The sequence below is a fragment of the Taeniopygia guttata genome, chromosome 3, assembly GCF_048771995.1.
Source record: "Taeniopygia guttata chromosome 3, bTaeGut7.mat, whole genome shotgun sequence".
Taxonomy (NCBI): Eukaryota; Metazoa; Chordata; class Aves; order Passeriformes; family Estrildidae; genus Taeniopygia; species Taeniopygia guttata.
Genome location: NC_133027.1, coordinates 101,393,310 through 101,415,394, shown reverse-complemented (window position 1 = coordinate 101,415,394; position 22,085 = coordinate 101,393,310). Strand labels below are relative to the sequence as shown.

General features: G+C 37.1%; 1 protein-coding gene across 7 annotated transcripts in view; it reads left to right on the top strand.

The window, feature by feature from the left end:
* Window positions 1-22,085, top strand: part of EML4 (EMAP like 4) — a 145,193-nt gene that overhangs the window by 69,725 nt on the left and 53,383 nt on the right. For all 7 annotated transcript variants that reach the window (XM_030269033.4, XM_072927520.1, XM_072927522.1 and 4 more), the window contains exons 2-3: window positions 7,449-7,631; window positions 17,482-17,611. In XM_030269033.4, the coding sequence (XP_030124893.4) occupies window positions 7,449-7,631; window positions 17,482-17,611 (313 nt within the window). The remainder of the gene's footprint in view (window positions 1-7,448; window positions 7,632-17,481; window positions 17,612-22,085) is intronic.

The window sequence follows — 22,085 nt, the reverse complement described above, 5'->3', positions numbered from 1 at the left end:
TTTCTCCATAGAGTGGCTTGGATGCCATCTGCTTTTGGTGCAGGGGGGTGCGTGGTGGCTGAGCCTTCAGTGAAGAGGAAGACTTTCAGAATGTAGTCCCTCTTCAGCATATGAAAAGTTGTTTTCTTAGAAAATTTTATCTAGATGAGTTTGGGCATGAGGGAGCATGGGAATTAACCTACATCATTTCATGCACACTTTATTTGTCATTTATAAATTAGCATTTTAGCATGAAAGTGTTCTAACACTTCTTGCACAATACGAAATATTTCCAGTGAAGGAATACTAATCTATGTGTGCTAAAGTGTTAATGCATGTGTAACTTATAGTAGAGCAGTTTATTGCAGCTGTCTCTGGTTTCTGTGTGTATTTCCAAACCTCTGTGTTAGAAAAGATGCCCCTTGCCCCTCTCCTTACTGTGATATGAAAATGAGGTGGCACCAAATATTGATAAGAGCTTGGGGTGTCTGGGATAGCTGCTGAGCCATTTATATGGGGGATCCCAAGTGGGTGCCACCATGGATTCTGTCTATGGAGTGTAGAGGTCACTGATTTGTAGCAGAAACAATATTTTGGAAGGGGAAGGGCTTGTCTTGTGGCTTGAAGGTCAAGCATTGAAGAGCAGTATCAGGAGCCAAGCAATATTAGGAGAAGAAAAGTACTTAAAAACCACAAGGCTTTTTAAGCAGTGGGAGGGGAAAAACCAGTGAATGGTCTTACTCTTGAGATGCATCTCAATGGAGGTGGAGCTGATAGGAAGTATGGAGTTGGGGAAGGCTGTGAGGCAGTGCCTGCATAATTATCTGCCTCTTCAAGTAATCACATGGATACCTGTTTTAAATATGAGAAATGTCTGTAAGTGTTTGTTCTGTTTTTGCAGTCTGCCTATCAAAGCTAGTATCAGCAAGTATGAAATATAAAATTTTTGTACCCAATAAGTTATACAGTTACTGGAAACTTAGACAAGCAGAACACTCACGTTGATCAAATACGGTATGGGTGGAGCTGTGCCCTGTGAATCTTATGCTGATGTATTTCTAGATTATCTGTATTAAAACTGAGCAGATACAGCAGCAGATACACGAGCTTATTACAAAAATATTTCTGTTTTCTGTAATTTGTGATTATTATTGGATCATTTTTTGTCAGGATGTTTTTGTGTCATCTTTTTATCTTTCTCCTTCCTTTGCTTGCTCATGTCAAGAAAACAAAAAATATACTAATGCGTATGTGCACACATCTCTCTAGCATATACAAGTAGAGCTACTAATTGTTAGACTTGAAGTGGTAAATCATCTTACATGTCAGAATAACTCTTTCAAAGAAAGTTGCTTGAAAACATGGATCATGTTCTTTATAATGTAATGATGCAGGCTCACAGACATAAACATGCTTCAAACTGACCATAAAGCAATCCACAGTATCAAAGGCCAGTAGCAGCTGCTGCAGAATATTCATAGGCTTCAGCATAATAATTTCATGGATCATCTACAGACAAATATAATACTACGTGCTGTGGACTTGTGGTCAAAATGGTTTACGGAATGCCTAGTGTAGAATAATATATCTTTTTTTTATTATTATTAACTACTTGTAGCGGGGTAGAATCAGATAGGTGTATGAAACATTAAAAAGCTCATGAGCTGTGCAGGGAAGACAGTCTGGTTGATGTGATGGTCCTCATGCAGCATCAATCCTGAGCAAAGTGGAGTGTGACAACATTTTCTTCCTGAAAAACCTGAAGAAATGTCTTTGAAGGAGACAAATTTCAGGTTTAGCTCATGTTGGAAATGTTAATATACTGCACTGTCTACAGTCAGTGACTTACCTCTACCTGTCTCAGAACATCTGCATTAGTATTCTAAAAAGAAAATAAAGAACTTACACTTTTGTCACTAGTATCAAGTGTGAGATCAAGCAGTGCATTGGTTTTAATTTGGTGTAGGAAAACTGGAAAAATAGGGAAAATAATGAAAAACTAGCAAAGGAAGCCAAAGATGTGTGAGGTAATTGAGGAAGTTAAAGGCAAGAGTCTTGCACTTGCAGGAAGGAAAGAGCTGGGGAGAACTTCCCACTCCACTTCCATGCCATAAACTCTAGGTTCTAGGGTAAGGCAGTATCATTTAGATTGTGGGGGAGCTCTTTGAATCCTCTGTGTTTGTGTTGTGTACTTTAATTCCCATTCTTGGATTATTTCCATGACTCACATCCTTTACAAAACTGAGATTGCATGTGCTTGCATTTGGAGGAGATACTGTGAGCAAAAAGTATGGAGCCTTAATTCTGCTTTTATTTTTGTTGTTGAAAATCATGAATTACAGATTTAGAACATAATTCTTGAACTTTGCACCTTTTATAAGCTACTCTTAAGACAAATGATCTGCAGAAAACTGCAGAGTTTTCTTCATAATGTGTAGGAAAAATAAATTTGTCTGGTATCTCTGGAAATAGAAGCCTCATCCGGAGTCAAATTTTTCAGTGCTCCTTAGAACAAAGATTGGAAGTTATACAAATACATACTTTTCCTCACATGGTCCTCATGAGAACAGGTTCCTTGGGGACAGTTATCTCCTGAAATTGTCAGCCAGATCTTTATACCAATCCCAGTAATTTCTGTTCCTTTTCCTTAATAAAAAACTCTTACCACTCTGGGCAAAATATAGAAAATGCTGTGAGTACCTTAACAGCCAGGCATTTAAAGTTACCTGTGGTTTATATGGCTTTATTGGATAAAACACAGGGGTTTCCACCTCGGGGTTTAAATTTCCATGGGCTGGAATTTGTGGAATTTTTTTTCTGAAATGCTGCTTACATCTGAAATTAATTCCTTACTTAGATTTAGTCAAAGCTGGGAGGAATTGACTCTGAAAGGTGATAATGCATGCTCTGGATTTGTTGAGGGGGCCCAGAATAGCCGGTTCAGTAGTAAGATTTTTTTTTTTTTCCCAATGTAGCCAGTTCAATATTCTCCCAGGCAGCAAGTAATGAAGGGTGATGCTTTTCAAACACTGGAACTATCACATGCCTGCTAGATGAAATTTGAGGAGGGATACGTGGCTTGGAAGGTTTGTTAAGTACCATCACTATGTCCTGGATACTCATTTTGGAGCTCCTGGCCCAGGTCTAAGGGGCAGTTTGAATTGCTGCTGTGTTTGATCTGCTAGGAGTGGTTTGATGCCTGTGACTGTGAGGAGTCCCACACAGAGTAACCTCTCTGTTCATTGGTGTTCATTGACTATGAGAAATTAACCCTCATTTTTAGAGTTGTCCTCGTGTCTCGTGAGTACCAAATGGAAGCATCCCATGTATATCCCTTCTTACTCCAAAAGTAAGGGAACAATTGATGTTTTCCTGATTAAAATTTAAAAATCAAACTGATGAACTATGAAAAATAGCAGAACATTTTGTTTTGAAAGTTGTTGTACTGTATGGTTAGACCTAGAATGTTTTTGCTGTCATTTGTGTGCCAATACTCTTAACTTAAACCAGTTTTTAAGACTGAAATACCTTAGATTCACATCTCTGTGGATGTCTCCTCACTATTACCAGCGAATGCCGTATATGATGCTTTTTTCCACACTGGATCTTGTTCCCAGTGAGTCCCTTAAAGGCATAAGTCATCAACAGCTTAGAAAACATGACCAGCACATCAGAAATGGTGATGTTTGGTTATAATAAGAATAGCCAGATAACTAAAAAGGTATTTTTTTAATTAATCAAATGAATGAATCAATAGTTGACTGCATATACAAATTACTTGCTCTATTTGCCTAACTGGTTTCCCTTTTTAAATAAATTTCCTTCTGGTTTGATAAAAGAAGAGCAGCTTATGGAAAGCCTGGATAGATGCATGTCTATGTCAGCACAAGGGAAAGGACAGATATTTAGGACTGGGAGAAGAGGAAGGGAGGAAATGAAATTTTGCTTCCCATTGACTGACTGTTCTTGCATAAGAGCTGTTTCCTCTCTGAAGGAGGAGGGCATGTCCTTGAAGGAAGGGTGGTTTTTTTTTTTGTTTTTGCTTCAACTTCTTTTGAAGTAGTTCTTTATATTAGAAAATATGTTTTAAATGAAAGAAGAAATCTGGAAGAAATTTTGAAAAGTTCTGTGAAGAAAAGTGTAATTGTGCAGATTTGTCAGAATGATCTCATGGATTCCAGCTTTGTTTACTTTTAGGGCATCTTCTTATAAGATAATCCCTGCTGAATTACTTTTCAAGACACTGCCAGGAAGGGCATGTTGGAATTAAGTTGAATATTTGCTGTAATGGGTGAGATATTTGGGTTGGGAATTAGTAGTTTTAATTCTGTAATAGTTGACTGGGTAATATATGGTTGTCATCACTTGAAACAGATGCTGCTTCTGTAGAATGATAAAGAACAATGAAATGTCTTCCATTTCATACAGTGTGCTACTGTATTCTTTGATCAGTCAAATTAGTCTTGATTTCCTGGTGATATCCTGATATTCTTACTTTCCAGCTTATTTCAGTGTCTCCTGTGCCCTCCCTGCAATGCAAAGCAGCCACTGGTGGTTTAGAACCTTCCATTGTACAACAGGGCACATTGCTTTGCCTGGTTTGGAATCAGCTGAGTGCCTCAACCTTCTTGGCCTTTTCCTCATGCTCCATTTCCGTGGCTGTGCCCTCTGACAAGCTGTTGGGTTGAAGTTGAGTTTGAGGGTCCTTCTGCCACTCTGTGCTGTGCCAAGGCTTGAGCCTCCCCAGCACAGCTCCTCAAGGAGAACATGGGTCAGCTCCTCTGCCATCTCATCAGATGTGTTGAGGAGGTCAGAGCATTGCAGCTCACTCTCACAGGGCAGGAAGATTGGCTCTCTTGTTCTTCAGAGTTCTAATTAGTGACATAACTGTGCATTTGGGAGCTGCAGCAGCCAGATAATGCCCACTTTTGGGGTGCTGGGGTTCAACAGCAGCACTCTGGCCTATGCTAGGAGCTCATTGGAAATAAAGATGTCCAGAGATGTGCAGAACATTTGCTTCTGTGCTCATCAGAGAGACTGATCACCAGTGGAGCTTTTCCTGGTTTGGTAATTACTCTTGTTTGGACTCTACACAGGGAGCACAGTAATATTTGGCTTCTAAAATGATGATTTGACATAGCTACTTATTTCTTTTACAAGTGTTTTATAATGATCTGCTGTATATTTATGTAGCCTGGGAACGTATCCATAATTTATCCATTATAATGGATAATATCTATTAATGGAAGACTTTGACCAACAAAAAAAAAAAAAAAAGAAAGTAAAACTAAGCTGGGGGGAGTTTCCCCCTCTTTTTTTCCCCTCCTCTTTTTTTAAGGAAATGTCAAACTGCTTTTTTCTGTTTGAGCTGCTACTCAGTGTAAGAGAAGTTAAAAAGTTTATAATATTTTGAAAATAATTGTTCTCTGGAGTATTCATTCTGTCTGGTCTACTGCAGCTAATACTTGCAGGATAGTGGAAATATGAATTATATGGTATTTTGCTTTCCTGAAGTAAAAACTTAAGTGTGTATGCATGTAGAAAGCTTTCCCAGCTGCTTAAAAGAGATGGAAGTTTATGTTTTGAACATGAAGATTTTAATAAAAGAATCTTAGAGTCTTTCCCAACCTGGGGTAGGTATCACAGGTGTGGGTTTGTAAAGTCCTGCTGAGAGGCCATTAGATGTGCTGGGCTGTGGAGTTATTTAAATCAATTTTCTGCATATAGGGAGGTAGAGTTATAGATGGTGGTATCAAAGATACTTTTGTTGAGTCCTAATCTGTTGTCTCTGGGTCTCAATTTCATGATGTACCTTATTAATTGATTAATTCTCCTGCAGTTTTTTTTCATCAGTAAGAATGAATAGAGTACTAGCCATGAAATGTACACTTCTGCTTTTGTATTAACCAAATAGTGAACTAAAACAATATGCAAAACTGTTATTTAGGGGCTGGTTTATTATTGCAACCTTAAATGTTCCTTTCAGTTCAATAATAATTTTGGATACATTTCATTATTAAAGGGTTTTTAGGGGTTTTTTTACTAATTAATTGTAGGAATTCTGTTTGTATTGTGAAAGTATTAATTATGATGTTTTATTTTGGTTGGTTCAGTTCTTGGTTGTTCAGTAGTGAGTATCATGTTTTAACTGAGTGGAAGTTGGCATTAAGCGCCTTAATCTCTTCTGTGCTGAGTTCATTGGAGGAATTTGGCTCAGTATTTCTTTTGTTTACATGTATTTTGAAAATGCTCCTACGCAAGTATTTCAAAAATTAAGGCTTTTTTTTTTAGGGCAAATCAAAGTATTTGGATTGTGGCTTATATTAACTTTTTTTCTCCTTGATATATTTTCCTAAGATTAGTGAAAATTAAAGTTTAGATTGAATAGATTCATAGTAATATACCAGCTATTTACCTTTACATTTAAATTTGCTGTATTTATTTTGTAAATATGAACTTAAGTGAACTATATAATACAGGTGAATTTTTGTAAAGCTATATTAGAAGTTCCTTACTGAGTTTTTAGGAAGCCTTAAACAGAATGGATAAGGAATTCAGTACCTTGTGATTGAGTAAAATATTCTTTTACAGATATTTTTTTTAAGTGATTGGCCTGTGATTTATTAGAACAGCCAAATACAAAAATCTGTTATGTGTTATTTTGGCTTGGCAGAAATAATGCAAAGAACTGTCAAATGCAAAGAGTAAGCAGAAGCTGTAATTTCCTTTTTACCACTGAAGAATAGATTTGGCTGGGTTAGGCCTTCAATGCTAATCTATCTCTGTGTGGCCAAACAGATTTTTGGAACCTTTTTGTAGTGCATGTATTTTCTCTTCTCTTCAGGCCAAGTGTTATAAGGTTGTATGTTTTTTGGCACATCCAGGATGGGGATGTGAAAAAAGTTAAAGAGAAGGAATTGAAATTAAGAACTCTGATCTAGACCATTTAAATTGAGATTGCCACTTGATGCAATTAGGTCATTGTTAACAGTACTCATATGTTCAACTGTGGCCTTTTTTTTTTAACTTTGAAACTTGCTTTAATATTAAGAGTCACAGTTAAAATTCTTCAACAGTTCCACAAAAATATATTGCAGAATTTTACCACACTTTTATATCTTTTTGGTTAATTTAGTTGGGTGTGTAAATAAAGTTAATTTCAGTCTTCCTTCTACTTGTAAGCATGTTTTTCACAGGAAGCACATTCTCCCTTATGATTTTAGAAGGTCCACACTCTTTAAGCCTTCTGTCTTAGCTAATGATTAGTAATGATTTCTGTCTTGAAGCATTAATTCGATGTATGCCGTAATATCCATTCCTTATTTGCCTGAACATGTTTGTTAGAATGTCTTCAGTATTTCAAAATGATGGGACAGACGTACTTGTGCTGTACTTGCTTCTTTCTGTGGCTTTTAATTCAGAACAAAGAATTTCAGTGCCTCTTTCTGCTCTGCTTTTCCCCTGTGCAGATGACAGCATCTCAGCTGCCAGCACCTCCGATGTCCAGGACCGTCTTTCAGCCCTGGAGCTGAGAGTGCAGCAGCAGGAAGATGAAATCACCGTGCTAAAAGCAGCCTTGGCTGATGTGCTCAGGCGTCTTGCTATCTCTGAAGACCATGTAGCTTCTGTGAGAAAATCAGCACCAAGTAAAGGTAAGCCCAAATTTGGTAAACTCTTCCTAGAGTCAGGCTGTGTTATCATGTCAGAATGTTCTCCATTGGTCACTTGTTTTTTCCCTTTTCTGTCTCATTTGGGAAGGCTGATCTATTTTGAGCTGGTGGGGGGTTAGGTTTATAATAGTGGTTTAAATATATACGGCCGAGAGATATCTGAAGTATGCTTATTAATTCTGTTGTTTGCTAACATTTTTATGTTCTTGATACCCCTGAAAATTTTCCTTAGTTCTTGCTAAAAGGTTCCTGTTTTAATTTCAGTGGTGGAATGTTAACCTGCCACTGGAGGTTCTGGGGCTTATGGACAGTTTTGAGTCTCAGTTTTGGCGTTTGCCTGGAAATTAGTCAACTAAAAGGGTGTATTAGAGATTGTTTTCTCTTGCTCCTAAATTATACCAAAATAAAAACCAAAATACATTGCCACCAAATAAGAAGGGTTTCTGAATGTAGTTAATTTTTGTTCCAGTAGAGAGATAACTTAATAGATGTCATGTAAGAAATGACCATGTAGCGGCAATATCTCCTTTGGTTAGTCACTTTGGTGGGAAACTTTTATATTGTAGCGCTGATATATGTAGGATTGTTTAAAAGTAAAGAAACTAGATACTTTTTGCACTAATTTTTATATGCTTCTCCCCTTTCCCTACCCCCTAGTCCCCCATGGGCATTTCATTTTGTGTTCTGGAGAAGTATTTGAATTGAGTTTTGAACTTACTCCAAACTTAAAGTTGTGTATTTGAAGAGAATTATGGCTGTGCACGTTTCTGGCATTTATCAGGTTTCTGATTATATAAAAGATTAGGTTATAGTTGAAATTAATCACAGTTTTAATTCACTGTAATTGCTTGTAACCGCATCAAACCATGCAGCATAGAGACCTCTGGGCTCAATCCCTGTGTGAGTGTTGCGGTGCACCTATTACACCAGTGCCATTGTAACACTGAACTGAGACAAGCCTATGCTTGTTTGGGTGACTGCTTTATATAGGCTGAAAATGCTGAAAGTTTGAATTATTTTAGATATGACAGAGGGATTAAATTCCTTAATTCAGTGTTTTTGCAGTCTTTCTGCCAGATGGAAGGAAGTCATGATGCTAATTGACTTGGGCTCTGAATCCTGCCATTCTCTCTTGTTTGCTAAATGGTTAGACTGTTGTCATCTCTGCTTATAAATGCAGCTTTTATCTACCCGATTTACATGTCTGGTCTCATCATGATTGAAGCTTCTATTTCCAACTCTTTTTAAATATGGCTTTAGTAGATATTTTTTACTAAATCGCTCTGCTGTCTGCTGTCCATTATGAGAAAAAGAAAATATCCAAGTGAAAAAACTGTGGGCAGAACATGTGCACTACAGTACCTTATTCTTGCTATTTAAAGCAGAGGAGCTGGGATTTGAACAAACATGGCTAAAAGCCTTTGCCTTGGAGCTTTTTAACACCCAGCAAACTTTGTGTGTAGGGCAATCTTCCTGTGCTCTGCAAAATGCCTTGGGGCTGTCTCCTTTCTAGGAGTCTTGGGTCCATACTGAATTCTCTAAGTCCATTTTTTCAGTGAGAAATAAACTAAGTATTTGGGGGAGGCAGAGCAGAGGAAGGGTGGAAGGTCTTCAGTTTTTTCATATTATATCTCTACAAATGAATGGCAACAGCATGGGACTGTGAAGAAAGAGATGGGAACAGGGACAGAATGTCCATATATGATCTAATTCACTGAATTTAAATGAATTATGGCTAATTGACACTGTATTTAATTGGTGATGGATGTGTTCCCATTGTGTTCAGTTACACAGTACCACCAGACAACACATTAACTTCACTGTTAATCATGAAATCAGCTGTATATAGAATTCACAGAAGAAAATGCTTACATACAGAGACTGGAATTTTAAGAGACTAAAATTAGACTTGAAGCATAAACTTGGGATTCAAACAAGTTCATACATCACTTTTTGCAGCACCCTAGGTTCTACTTTTGATGTCTATATTTTAAATTCTTTCAATGGCCAAAAAACTCTTGAAATATTTTAACAGAGATAAATGCATAATTTCTTTGAATAAGTAGGATTAGAAGATTATCTGAATTGCCATAAAAAATAATACTCAAAGAAGTAATTGTTAGATTTTCTTTGAAGTATTATGCATGCATATAACAGATTTACTAGTCAAGTCATGATTGCTGCAAAGGTAACTGTGTTCCTCCTAAACTCATTTTGATGTTTGTGATCCTGTCAAGAATCTGGATTTCTGCATTACAATAATTGCACTTTCATGTAAAATATTATAGTTAAATTTTCTAAAAAAAAAAATGCCAAGGCTTTCAATCACAAAGTATTTTTCTCTGCAGCAGCCCTTAAATTCATACTGACATAAACACTGAGTAAAGAGAAGCGATGTGTATATATCCTTCTGAATGCATGGGGAGAGATGTGTTTAATCTAAAGTATGGCAGCACAGTGAGAGAAATACATTTAAAACAAACTGAACTTAACGAGAATAATAGTACCAGAAAACGCCATCTTGAGTCTTTCCATCAAACAAAGGAGTTTACTAACCTAGTTTGAAGGGTGGCTCTTCTACTTATTGCTGAAATGAGTTTTCTAAAACATCTCAATTTTTTTTCTTGTTGCCCCCTTAGCAGTGTCTTTGAGGATACATTTTTGAGGATACATTGGCTAAAAATAAGTATTGTGAGCAGACATGAATCATACTGAAAGGGAAAAATCCATCCTGATCATTTTTCACTTATTTTTCTTATTCTGAAGTTGATGGCTCGACTTAGTGAAAAAAAAGTGATCTCTTCATCCTCTGTCTAGTTTGTCTGCATGGTACATCTGGTGATCTAATTCTGTTCTTAATTTCCTTTATTTTAGATTGACAGATTGAAGCAGTAGCTGAAGATAAAGTTTTTGCATTATCCTTTAAATCTTTATTTTTCTTTTTCCCACTTCATTTCTGTCACATGCTTATTTTGAGCTTAGTCCAGTCTCCAGCGAAAAAAATCACCTGGTCAGGGTAGATTTTTATTTCTAGCTCATGGGCTTTCTCTCAGGAGACTGGTACCTAGGGTCTCAGAAGCAAATGGCTCTTCATTCAGGGATTTGTGAACTATAGAAGATAAGACGGAGGGTGTGGTTTTTTAGGCACCTGAGTGTCTCATAGTAAAGCATGTAGTGGAGATACGGTATAAGGACAATACCTCTAGTAGAGATTGCAGCAGGATTAGCACTTGTCTGTATTGCACAGTGAAGAGCAGGATAGGAGTGTTTGCACGTAACTTCCCAATGTAGTTATTCCAAATTGAGTAAATATTTTCCAATATAAAAAGATTGTGATAGTGTTTCTCCATCTCCGCACCCAGCTAAGAATAACTACACAAAGGAGACATTACCAGGTCCAAAGATAGGGTTGAAGGTTAGAAATGAGAAAAGGCTTGGTAAGGAATCCTGTCCCCAGCAGCTAGGGGGCTTGTAGGGATCATAGTGTGGGGGTGAGTTTATGGGTTTCATTTCTTTTCTTTCTCTCTTTCTTTTCTTTTTAAATAGATGGCTTGGGGAGAAGAATTTCTTTGGTGGGAAATTATTTGCATTTGGCAGCTCTGCACTCTGTCACCACATGCCTCTGCTGTTGATGCATGATTGATGCTGTTAGCATTCACAAAAAGTTCCAAAAACAAAGATTACCTGGACACTGAAGAAAAAGAAAGCATGAAGCAGTCTGGTACTTGTGGCTGCCAGCAAGATAGATTGGCTCACAGCTGGTGCCTGGTAAACCTATTAACATCTTCCAGGGTGTCAAAATGTGTGTAACAGGAGAATTCATCCCTCAGGCTCTGGGTGTGTAGACAAGTTTGTGGCACACTATGGCACTAGTGAAATATCTCAGATTAATCATTTCACTGGAGTATGAGCTTGTGCCTGAAAAAGTACATCTGATGTCTGCCTGTAGAGAAACAAAAAGTTCATGTCCTTTTTCTGGACTCAGAAATAATGAAGGGACTTGACAAAGGTTAAACCTTTGGAAGAATATTTCCTCTTGCTTGGACAGGAATCGGTATTAAATAACTCATATGCAAATTAAACTCACAAAGTGAAATTGGAATAATGGATGGCAGTTTGCAGAGAGAGTTTCCCATGAGATGAAGAGTAGCAAACTGAGAGGCATTTTATTTTACTTAAAGCAGTGATTTTAGGGACCTGGAAAAGCAGGTATGTACTGGAAATGCAGTTGGTAGGGTTTTTTTTACTTATTTTTTTCTTTGTGCAGTGGGCTTTTATAAGAGGAGCCCATTGAGTTTTCCTTCTTTTCCTGCTCACTTTGTGTCTTATCAAAATCCATCTCATTGCATTCATGGTAAGCAAAGTATTTCAGATGTAATTTTTACCTTATCTCAACAGTGGTTTCATTTCACTAACATTAAGTAATTTAGTTTTATGTTAACAAAATTGACTTCAGGTTTCAGCAAGCTTCATTAATGAAAGCGTAAGACAGATTTGAGTTTTGGTTTTTTTAAGTCTTTACACTATTCAATAAACAGAGTTGTTCTAGTAACTGAGTATGTGTTTATGTTGTCTAATCAGTAAATGTTAAAGAAACAGAAAACAGAAGTGTAAATAGGAAAATGCTTTTGGTATTGGTAGGATACAGGTTCTTATCCACAATATTAAAACTGACTTGGCAAGCTAGTATATGGGTCATTTTACTCATGGGAAAAGTCCTATTGAAGTCTGCAGGCTGCATGCTCACATAACAAATAATGATACTCTTGAGGTCTTAATGCATTTCCCAGGTATTGGTTTTAGTACCATCTGTTCTTTTTGCATTTCTTACAATTTTTTCCTATCTTCTGCTCTGATTTACTATTTTATTTTTTTCTGTTACACTTACCATTCTGATTTTCTTCATATATGTTTCTTTATTTAAAGAATTTGGATCTAGAGGGCATTAATGAACTAAGGGTTACTAACCATCTTAACCAAGTTTAGGATGGAGAAGTGAAGGACAAAGTTCAGAGGGTTTTTTTTTTAAGTTCTGTAACATAATCTTGTTCATTGTAGAGGCATATTTTTGGTTGTGGTGATAAGTATCCTTATTCTTTTTCCATATGCTTCTTACAGTTTTGGGTATGTTCTGTGCATCTGTGTACTTCTTTTATAACAGTGTAAGTAAATTTCCTTGAGTGGTACTCTGCTGTTCTCCATAATGCTTCTCAAACTAAGAATTGTAATGTTGGAAGAGTTCAGTGTTGCTACTAACTTTTTCAAATGAAAACTTCTTATTTCTAACACTTAAGTAGCTTTTTCATCACTTGTTTGCCAGAGTATATCAAATTGTTTCAAATTACCATAGTTAAATTTTATTTCCTCCACTTAGAATTAGGCCATTTGGCAATTGGTTGAGCATGTAGATGGTGCCTCTAGAAAGTATGGCAAAATAAGGGAGAAGGGAAAGAGCTGTGTGATTTGAATAAGCAGTTGGCCAAACAAGTCTTTCAGTTTCCTGTAGCGTGTTTTAAAGTGCCTGTCCAAAGGACAGAGACGTGGCTCCCCTAACATGTGAAAAATTAGTTTTGTATCACTGTGAGGGTCATTTTAAAGTTAGAAATGTATGGGTTAAGTTACTATTCATAAAAATCTAAAAATAAATATTTAATTACTCTTAACATCAAAGTTAGTTTATCTACCTACTAGGAGAGATGCCCTTGGAACTCAGGTTGTTTATGCATTAGGTATACACTCTGCAACTGTTGCTTATTAACATGCCTCTATTTGGGTAGTTCTTTTCCTTTTAATGGGAAATGACAAATAATGTATGTTTAATAGCTGTCTGTTGAAAACTGTGAAATTTGGCTTCAATTAAAGCAATACAAAAAGAATGTTTGTTTTTTCAGCTAGTTGTAATTACTATAATAAAGTTTGTTGAAACTTAGTTGTTTTAAAATTTGATTATTAAACAAGAAGCAGCATGACCCATAGGCAGTGATCTGAACTATTTATCCTGATTTGTTTTTTTGTTATTTGAGACCTATTGGCTCACCCTGACCTGTCTTCATGTGATAGAAGAAGAGGACACTTTTTCAACCTGAGAAGCTTTAATAAAAATTTGACTCTTAGTATGTAAGTGAAGTCGTTGAATAAAACAGAATGCTGAAGAAAATATTTCCCTACCCTTCAGAATGCAGCACTCTCTCTGAAAAGAGTTTTAGGGCTCCCAGGCTGTTTCTTTGCCAGCATCTTCCATGGACTGAGGGACTTGACATCCTTTGAAAGTCTGGAAGCAGAGCCATGACTATAATTAGCTGCTTTTATACAACTCATTGTAACACCTTCAACTAAGTCTGAGATTTGTCATAATTTCTATTGGTTTTGATGTTGTTCTGTTAGGAAGGAAGTGCAGATAAAATCTTATATTCCACTATACTTATAACTATTTCTGTCTGTTTTTCCACAGCCACTCTGTGGGCTCTCTGGAGATTTACACACACTGTACACTTGTTTAGTAAGAGTACTAAATTGGTTTTCTGTCCTTTCAGGCAGAAAACCCCATGGCATGTAATATATTTATAATCTAGAAGTCTTTGTCATGTTTTGCTGAAAGTGAAGTAGTTTAAGATTGTTGAAGGATTTGATATTTGATATCGCCTTAATAGGGGAAAAAAAAGAAAAATCCTCCTACAAAAAATCCATTTTTTTGGTTTATTTTGGTGAGGTGTCATTTCTTGAGCTTTTTCTTTTAAATCCACTTGAATTAAGTGCCCAGAGAAGTAACTTTAATGTAGTTGCAGCTACTTACTTTAAATTGAAATTACCTGAAGAAGAGAAATAAGTGTTCGGCTTTTCCTTGTAAGAAAGGCAGTTTAGAATATTATTTTACAGAAAGGTTGTCAGAATATTAGCAAATACAAAGATATTGAGGAAATTGTTCCAGCAAATATATTTGATAACAGAATCAACTACATTTTAACGTAAAATATTCTAAGTTTTGTCTCTGGGAGGAAAAGTGAATTACTAATTGATTCTCAGCTCCAGCACCTTGTATGTTTGGAGGGAAACGCTATCATGTTATCACAGGACACACATTTTCAAATTTACCACTCTCTCTAACAGCTTGGTTTCATTTTTTTCCCAGTAAGCTAATCAAGGCTGATACAGAATTGGAAATAGATTTTTGGTTTATTGTGGTCTGGTTTTTCTAACCCTACTTATCTTTCATTCACACATTTGTATACTTGACAGATGTTAATAAAATGTTTCTTTTGAACTCTACAGATACTATTCTATGAAAATTACCAGAACAGAGATGAATCCATTTTATAAAAGACATTTTTACCACTTTGATCTCTGACAATTTTGCTTTAATCCTGATCACCATACACTGCCTTTCATTCTGCTTTCAGTTTATATCTGGCTTTTGTTCCAAATTAGCAGATAAAGCTAAGTGCTACTCAGTCTGAAAAATTTCAGACTGCTTATGCTAGCAGGTGGTGAATGACATTATATTGGCAGAGGGTGCAACCCAGTGCTGGGAGAGCTCAATTGTTTCAGTGTATTGATCTGGAATTTGTGTTCTCCTGTGCCAGTTCATTATTTCCAGGTCTCTGAAGCAAAAGCACTTGACTACTATGAAGGATTATCTCTGCAGTGGAGGAGGTTAGTGTTGTTAATTTTTGACATCTTTTGGCTGCAGAGATGACCTGGTTAAAAGTCATTAAGAGAGATGTGTGGTTTGGACTGTGGATCTGCTTCCTTGGACTTCTGACCTAGCTGGGAAGATCCTCTTTGTGTGTCTCTGTCAGTGGCCAAGTTTCACTGCCTGGGATGTGCACAGGACTTAAAACTTGCCTTTCCTTTTCATGATTTAAAATATAAATGCATTTAATTTACTTATAATTGCAGATGAGTAATTGAATTTCTTTCATCCCTTTAAAAGTAGGTATTCCAGAGTACTTTTGACTACCTAGTTAACATGCAATATATGGAGAATTTGGAAGAAGTTTTGTTTCTTAAGGGCGTTGAGTGTGGGGTTATGGGATTTTTGTTTGTTGGGGAGTTTTTTGCTCGTTTTTTTGCTTTTTCACATTTTATTGCACATTGAGTTTGGCACACTAACCAAGATTTTGTTCTGGAGTGTGAGAAAGCCTGATGTATTTTTGACACGTAATTTATACGCTTCTACAGTAAATGTGCTTTCGAAGCTCATGCACTTTTGTTCTTGCCTCTGAGTTACGTGGGATAAAAAAAATATCTTGAGCTTCAGAGGTTTTGTGCAGTATATTAAAACAAATTTTGTATTCCAAATGTTTATGTTGCAAATAAAACAGTCTCTGAAAAGTACCGCTTGGAAGGAATCATACCAAATTGATTTATACAGAATTTAGGAAGAACAATGATCTTTGAAGTGTTTCTGGATTTTAAGTGTGTCTTTACTTCAGACGTCCTTTATTCTCATTTCTGCCTGGGATATTCCACATGATCCTTTTGGCTTTCCTGATCTGAATTTCAGATGTGATCACATGCTGCTTGGTGCATTTGAAGCACTGTTTGGTTTGTTGTAGGCCAACCCATTTCTGCATTCATCCAAATAGTTCTGACATATAATATTCCCTTGATGGGTATCTCTTGTATATTATGTGGTAGTTTAAAATAAGAATCAATTTGCCTCTCAACCTGCTTGAAAAAGCTGTGACACATGCTAGTGTTCAAATGAGTCATCTGTGTGAGTTTGTCTTCTATGCACAGAACTGTCGATTCTCCCCAGCTGCTGTTTTACCCCTCACTTTTATCTTCAATATGTGGCCTCATGCCTTATCTATCTCACACTATTTGGAGCCTGCCGTGGACACAGACCTGTTATTTTTCTGTCAGTCGTGTCCTCTGTGTTTGTTGCTGAAGTCAGAGTGACAGCCCTATGAGAGACAATAGAAATTTGCTGTCTGTTAACGGGGCATGTGATGCAGAGGGCCTCAAAAATGACCACTGAATTTTGGATGCTTAATGTGGGATTAGGCCAGAGATCTTTCTCAGGGGATGTTATACTTCAGAAGGGAAAAGTACAAGTCTAGCACTTTAAAAGAGGAAGGGGCAAAATTCTTCTCCAAGTAATACCTTGGAAATAAAACAGGCACACAAAAAGAGAGATGCAGTTAATGGGAAAAGATGAAACATCAGGTTTGAGTAAAATGCCTTGTATTTCACTGGCATTCTGTAGAAGAATCAGGTCTGGGAGCTAATTGCCAGGCTAGTGTTCAGCTCTGAAAATAGAAGAGCCTTTTATCCCCCTTGTCTTCCTTGCAATCCCCTCCCACATTCAATGCATAGTTTTAAACTTCTGCAATGAGTGAAGTGGGCATCTGACTGACAACAGCCTTCTTCGCATATACACTCTTGATTTGTCCCTGGGGAGAGTCTGTAATGTTCACTGGATGTGGCAGATGTTCTACACAGTGAGCAGTATCAGAAACTTAATAGCTATACCAAAGGGCATGTACTGAAAGGTATTTTAAGATGGAAGGGGCAGCTGAAATGAAACTGAAAATCTTGATTTTTTTTTTTTTTAATCTTTAGAATCACAACCTTTAAATAACTTAATAATTATGTCATGACATCATATCACTAGAGGAACTGATCTCTATCACACATATTCTTGACTGCCTTTGGGTCCCAGGTTTCCCAGTTCTAAGGTTTCATGAATATATGTCACCACATGGTTGTCCTGAATGCTCATGCTGCTGCTGTGTGATACCAGGTCCACAACTGAGAGCTTTTTGTTGTTCATGTGGACCTTTGGATAGAGCTATAAAACCTAATATTCTTTAATATTGCTTTTTCCTAGGTCAGCCAAGCCTCCGAGAAGCTATCTCGATGTCATGTATAACTAACGGGAGTACAGGAAGCAGGAAAACGAGCCACAGTTCATCCATTTCTATTGCCAGAAAAGAAACACTTTCATCTGCTGCAAAAAGGTATCCAAATTGTTATTAAAATTCAGATTTTTATATATTAAAAAAACCCAAAACCAAACAGAGCAGGAGTTTGATTTTTGTCTCTGCACAACACTCAGCAGAGCTGCCTGAAGTCCACTAAGGCACAGATAAGCTTCGGAGGTTTACCATGTTGTTGGGCTGTGTACAGAAGAGTTTTTAAAAGAATTCAAAAATGGAGAGTATTTCTGTGGTGTGTAGTGTCCAAAATGAATTCTCGCTAAGGGAATAGGAAAATGTATTTCCAGTACAAATGGAAAATTTTTCCTTCTGGTATTCATATGCGCTTTTTTGTTGTTTTTTTTTGCTCTGCCCCCCCCTTCCTTCCCTCAAGGAAATTAAAGGGCAAAACTGACTTCATTGTCTGGAGTGTAAATAGTAGGCAATAGCAAAATAATTGTGAGACAATAGCAAATTGTGTAAGATAAAGGTTTACATTTTAGGGTAGAAAATCTAACCTAAAATATGACTACTTAGGCCTAATAAAAAATATCTGTATCAGATCTCAAATATGAAGAAATTACACTGCTTGAGTAATTTGAAAGTTAAATGAGCTAAGAACTAAATAGTAGTGATTTTCCTCCATGTAATACTTCCAGCTTCATACAGTAAATGAAGTGTTTGCTTATACTGCTTTTTTCCATGGGTCTGTTAGACAGTGATTACATGCCTTCTTCAGCAGTAGGTTTTGTGCCTATTCTTGTTTGTTGTGAAGAACAAGCTGCCAGATATAGCCACGGGGCAGAGAATACTCTAATGTGTAACTGTGGTAAGTTATGTGAACAAATTCTTGGCCTCCGTAGAGTACTCTGGTAGCCACTCTGGTGGTTTATCTTCTACTGTGGATGTAAATATTGTGCTGTACAGCAAGACAGGGAAATTATATACTTCAGGGAATAAAAATGCTGAAAGCAAATATAAACTGTATGAAAACAATCCAGAAGAAGCTTTAGTGCCCTTTGGAATTTGGAAAGTGAGGGTAGTGCCCCACTCTTCGCTCTTTTCCTCTGTTTAGCATTACGTATCTTTCTTTTTATTGAATTTTTACATTTACTTTTCAACAATAAATCAGACAGTGATCAGTGTATGTCTCTATCTGCTAGTGCAACAGGAACAGGGACAAAAGACATTCCTGCAGGAAGGTATTTCTTAGTTAGCACTTTTCCATTAATCTTAGCCCTGCGGCTCTTGGCACTTTGATGAGAGCCAGTCCGGTTCCCGTGGTGTTCAGCTTGCATTTGTGCTGAATCACCTGCTTGATTCATTGGCTGCTCAACACTTGACTACATAAGAAGAGCAGAGTGGAGTGGCCGGCATCCCTTTCATCTGAGTTAAGGTCTTTAAAAGGAGACCTGGGTAGGCCAAAAGAGAAAACCTTCATATATGCAGAGGGCAGCTCTCCCTGGGCCCCCGAATAACTATCCAGGGGAGGTGTCGGTGGTTCCAGTGCAGCTGAAGACATGTGACTCCCTTCACAAAACTTATTTTTGAAAGGCCAAGGAAGGTTCTGTTTCCAGGAGTTCCTTTCACAGTCATGTCTTTTTTAGTTAAATTTGTTTCGTGTTTGGAAGAAACAAATTTGCCCTTTTGTAAAATGACCAGCTCAAGAAAAGGGGAAAGGAAAGGCAAGTAAATGTCAATAGTAGTCCCATCTGCTTCCAAAGGCAGAGTAACCATGTTTATTTCTTACACTTGTTGTGTTGAAAAGGAGGGAGGCCAAAGTAGACCGGATTGTTTCACCCCACCTTATCCAGGCCTTTCTTCAGGCTGAAGCTTGAACTGATGCAGCAGGTGGACAAGGTCATCTGTTGGTGGAGAATTAACCTTTAGGTTCTAAACAGACTCGATAGCCTGCCTAGGGCTTCTCATGTTCTAAGTGTATGCAGCTATACATCTAGCCAAAATAACAGAAGGCCTACTTGTGTCTAAACTGGATTCCCTACTGGAGTTGAATTTCTTCTATGAATGAGCAGTTTCATTTCCTGGACAGTTTAATCTTGTCCTGTGAACCTGAACATTGAGACCATGGATATATTCATCTACCTCAGTAACTCCACAGCAGCAGGATGTCTCATTTCAGCAGTGGCATGCTAAAATACCAGCAATCACTAAAATCAGACCCCAGGAATGTTCCCTGAATAGCAGGTAGATACTGTCCCGTTAACAGAGGTGAAATCATGGATGTGTTGAGGAAATTTCAACCCTGTAGTTTGGAATGGAAACAGGTTTATACTTTGTACAAACAAAACCCAACGAAACAATGACTGTCAGAGACCTGTTTGATCATTTTCTTTAAGACTAAACATTCTTCTGAAAGCAGCATCTGGTAACAGTAGTCTTGATGTTTCAGAGTGACCACCATTCACAGTAGATGCCAATATGTTGTGGTCCAAAGGATGAAATGCTGTACTAAGTGAAATCAGAGGAGCTGCAAAATTGGGACAGATAGTAATACCTCTCAACTACTCACTTGTAGACTGAAGAAATGCCTCATCGAATTAGGTTTTGGAAAGAATTTTTGGACGCATTAAATGACTGCTTCCCAGAACAACTAGTCTTTAGAAACCCACAGGAAAAGATGCTGGTTTTGATTTGATTTCAGCAGTTACACAAGACCTACTAGAAGAGGTATTGGTGAGAGAGCCACTCTGTACTAGCCAGTCATAATACAATTAAGCTGAAGGTTTTAGCTGAAGTGAGCAAACCAAATAAATTCAGAGCAAAGATATTCAGTACTCAGGCTGCCACATTTCTCCATTATTTCCTTCCAAATTAAAATGCCAGTAAAAAAAACCCCTTCTTTCAACCTGGTGGTAGATAAAAGCACTTTGTTGGAATCCAAGTGTACCTTGTGCTACAATCCGGAGTGAAAGCAGAGTGGTCCAGTGATTCTCATGGCCCAACAAAAAAGTTAAGGAGTGAATCTCATGGCAAAGAAGTGAAATAGATAATGCACAGTGACAAGTTCAGTGAAGACATTCCCACTCTGAATCAGTGGTTTCTAGGAGATGGATCAGATGAGTTTGGGTAGGAGCACAGAAAATATGAGACTGAACTGATAAATTAGATGATCTGTTGCTCTCAGCAGGTGGTATTCACCTGAACCTGTTGGGGGAGTGCAGAGGTGAATTGCAGAATTGCTGAAGTGTCACTGTTCAATAGGACATTACAAAAAGTGGTATGTACCTGTCATAGCAGGAATAGAGAGGACTTCGGTTTTCTTCTGTGAAAAGAGATTCTGAGAATTTGTATTGCATTTCTTGCAACTGAATGCAGAAAGATTAAGTGTAGTGTGCTTTGCATCCAGCAAGACAAGCTAAGTATTCTGATTAAAAAATAATAATAAATTTCTATGCTACCAGTTAATTAAGGATTTTTGGCTATAAATTATTAATCAAAACCCCGCAGTTCTCCAAGCTTTGTTCTCTGTGATCACATGTATGCCCTCAAGAAAAGTGAAAGCTCTTTGTTTTGTTTCCATCTGATTTTTTTGAAAAGGAAATGCCACTCTGATGGATTATATTGACATTTTGAACTAGATAGCATGTTTTACAGTAGAAATCCTGAGTGATCCTTACAGATTTGCCTGGTTTTCGTATTCATGTTTTGACCTGTTTTTCAATGCATCTCTTCTCTGAAAACAGTTTGAAAAGTTGAACTCCTGTAAGCCTTGGGGGCTTTGTCTCAGTGGTAGATGATACAATTTAACTGAAGTAACAAAAGAAGCAAGAAAATATTTTTAAGAATGATATGTTAAAATTGGGTGTTCATTTTTTATTACTTCATTTTGAATGTTGTTTTACTGTTTTCTTTGTGTTTTGGGAAAAGGTAAATAAAAATACAATTAATTTTGGTAGTGCAAGAATTCAAGGTGGGGGGAAATTGTAAGGGAAAAAAATTTGGATTCTCATATTCAGATATATACTCTTTCTTTACTTTGCAGGTTACTTTGACCCTAAGGGAAAAATCTTTCTATTACATTATTAGCTGTTGTTTGTATCTTGCTTTATTTCTTCACTGAGAAATCTGTCTTGTAAGATTTAATTTTTTTTTCCTTAAAAAAAGAAATAGGCCATGCACTCAAGAGTACTCTCCTCTTTCAGGTCCTGGTAATGTTTGTGTGATTCAGTATATTGCAAAGTACGTAACTTAATAGGAGAACCTTTTAATTAATCTTTCTGTTTACCTAGCAAACCTTTGGTTTGGTTCTTAATAGATTTAAGGTTGGTAATGACATGTATTTAAATCTGTTTCAAATATTAAACTAGTAAATACAGCACTATGAAAATAAAGATGTGTTCTCGGCTGTCATGGCTGAAGGCATTAAAAAAGTGGTGAGACAATCTGATACTAGTCAACTACAGATCAAAACAGCCATGAGTTTTCAGGGATGATTTCCTTTGAGCTCTGGTGCAGCCAAGGAGAGCCCAGGGACCAGCAGCAGCATTCCAGGGCT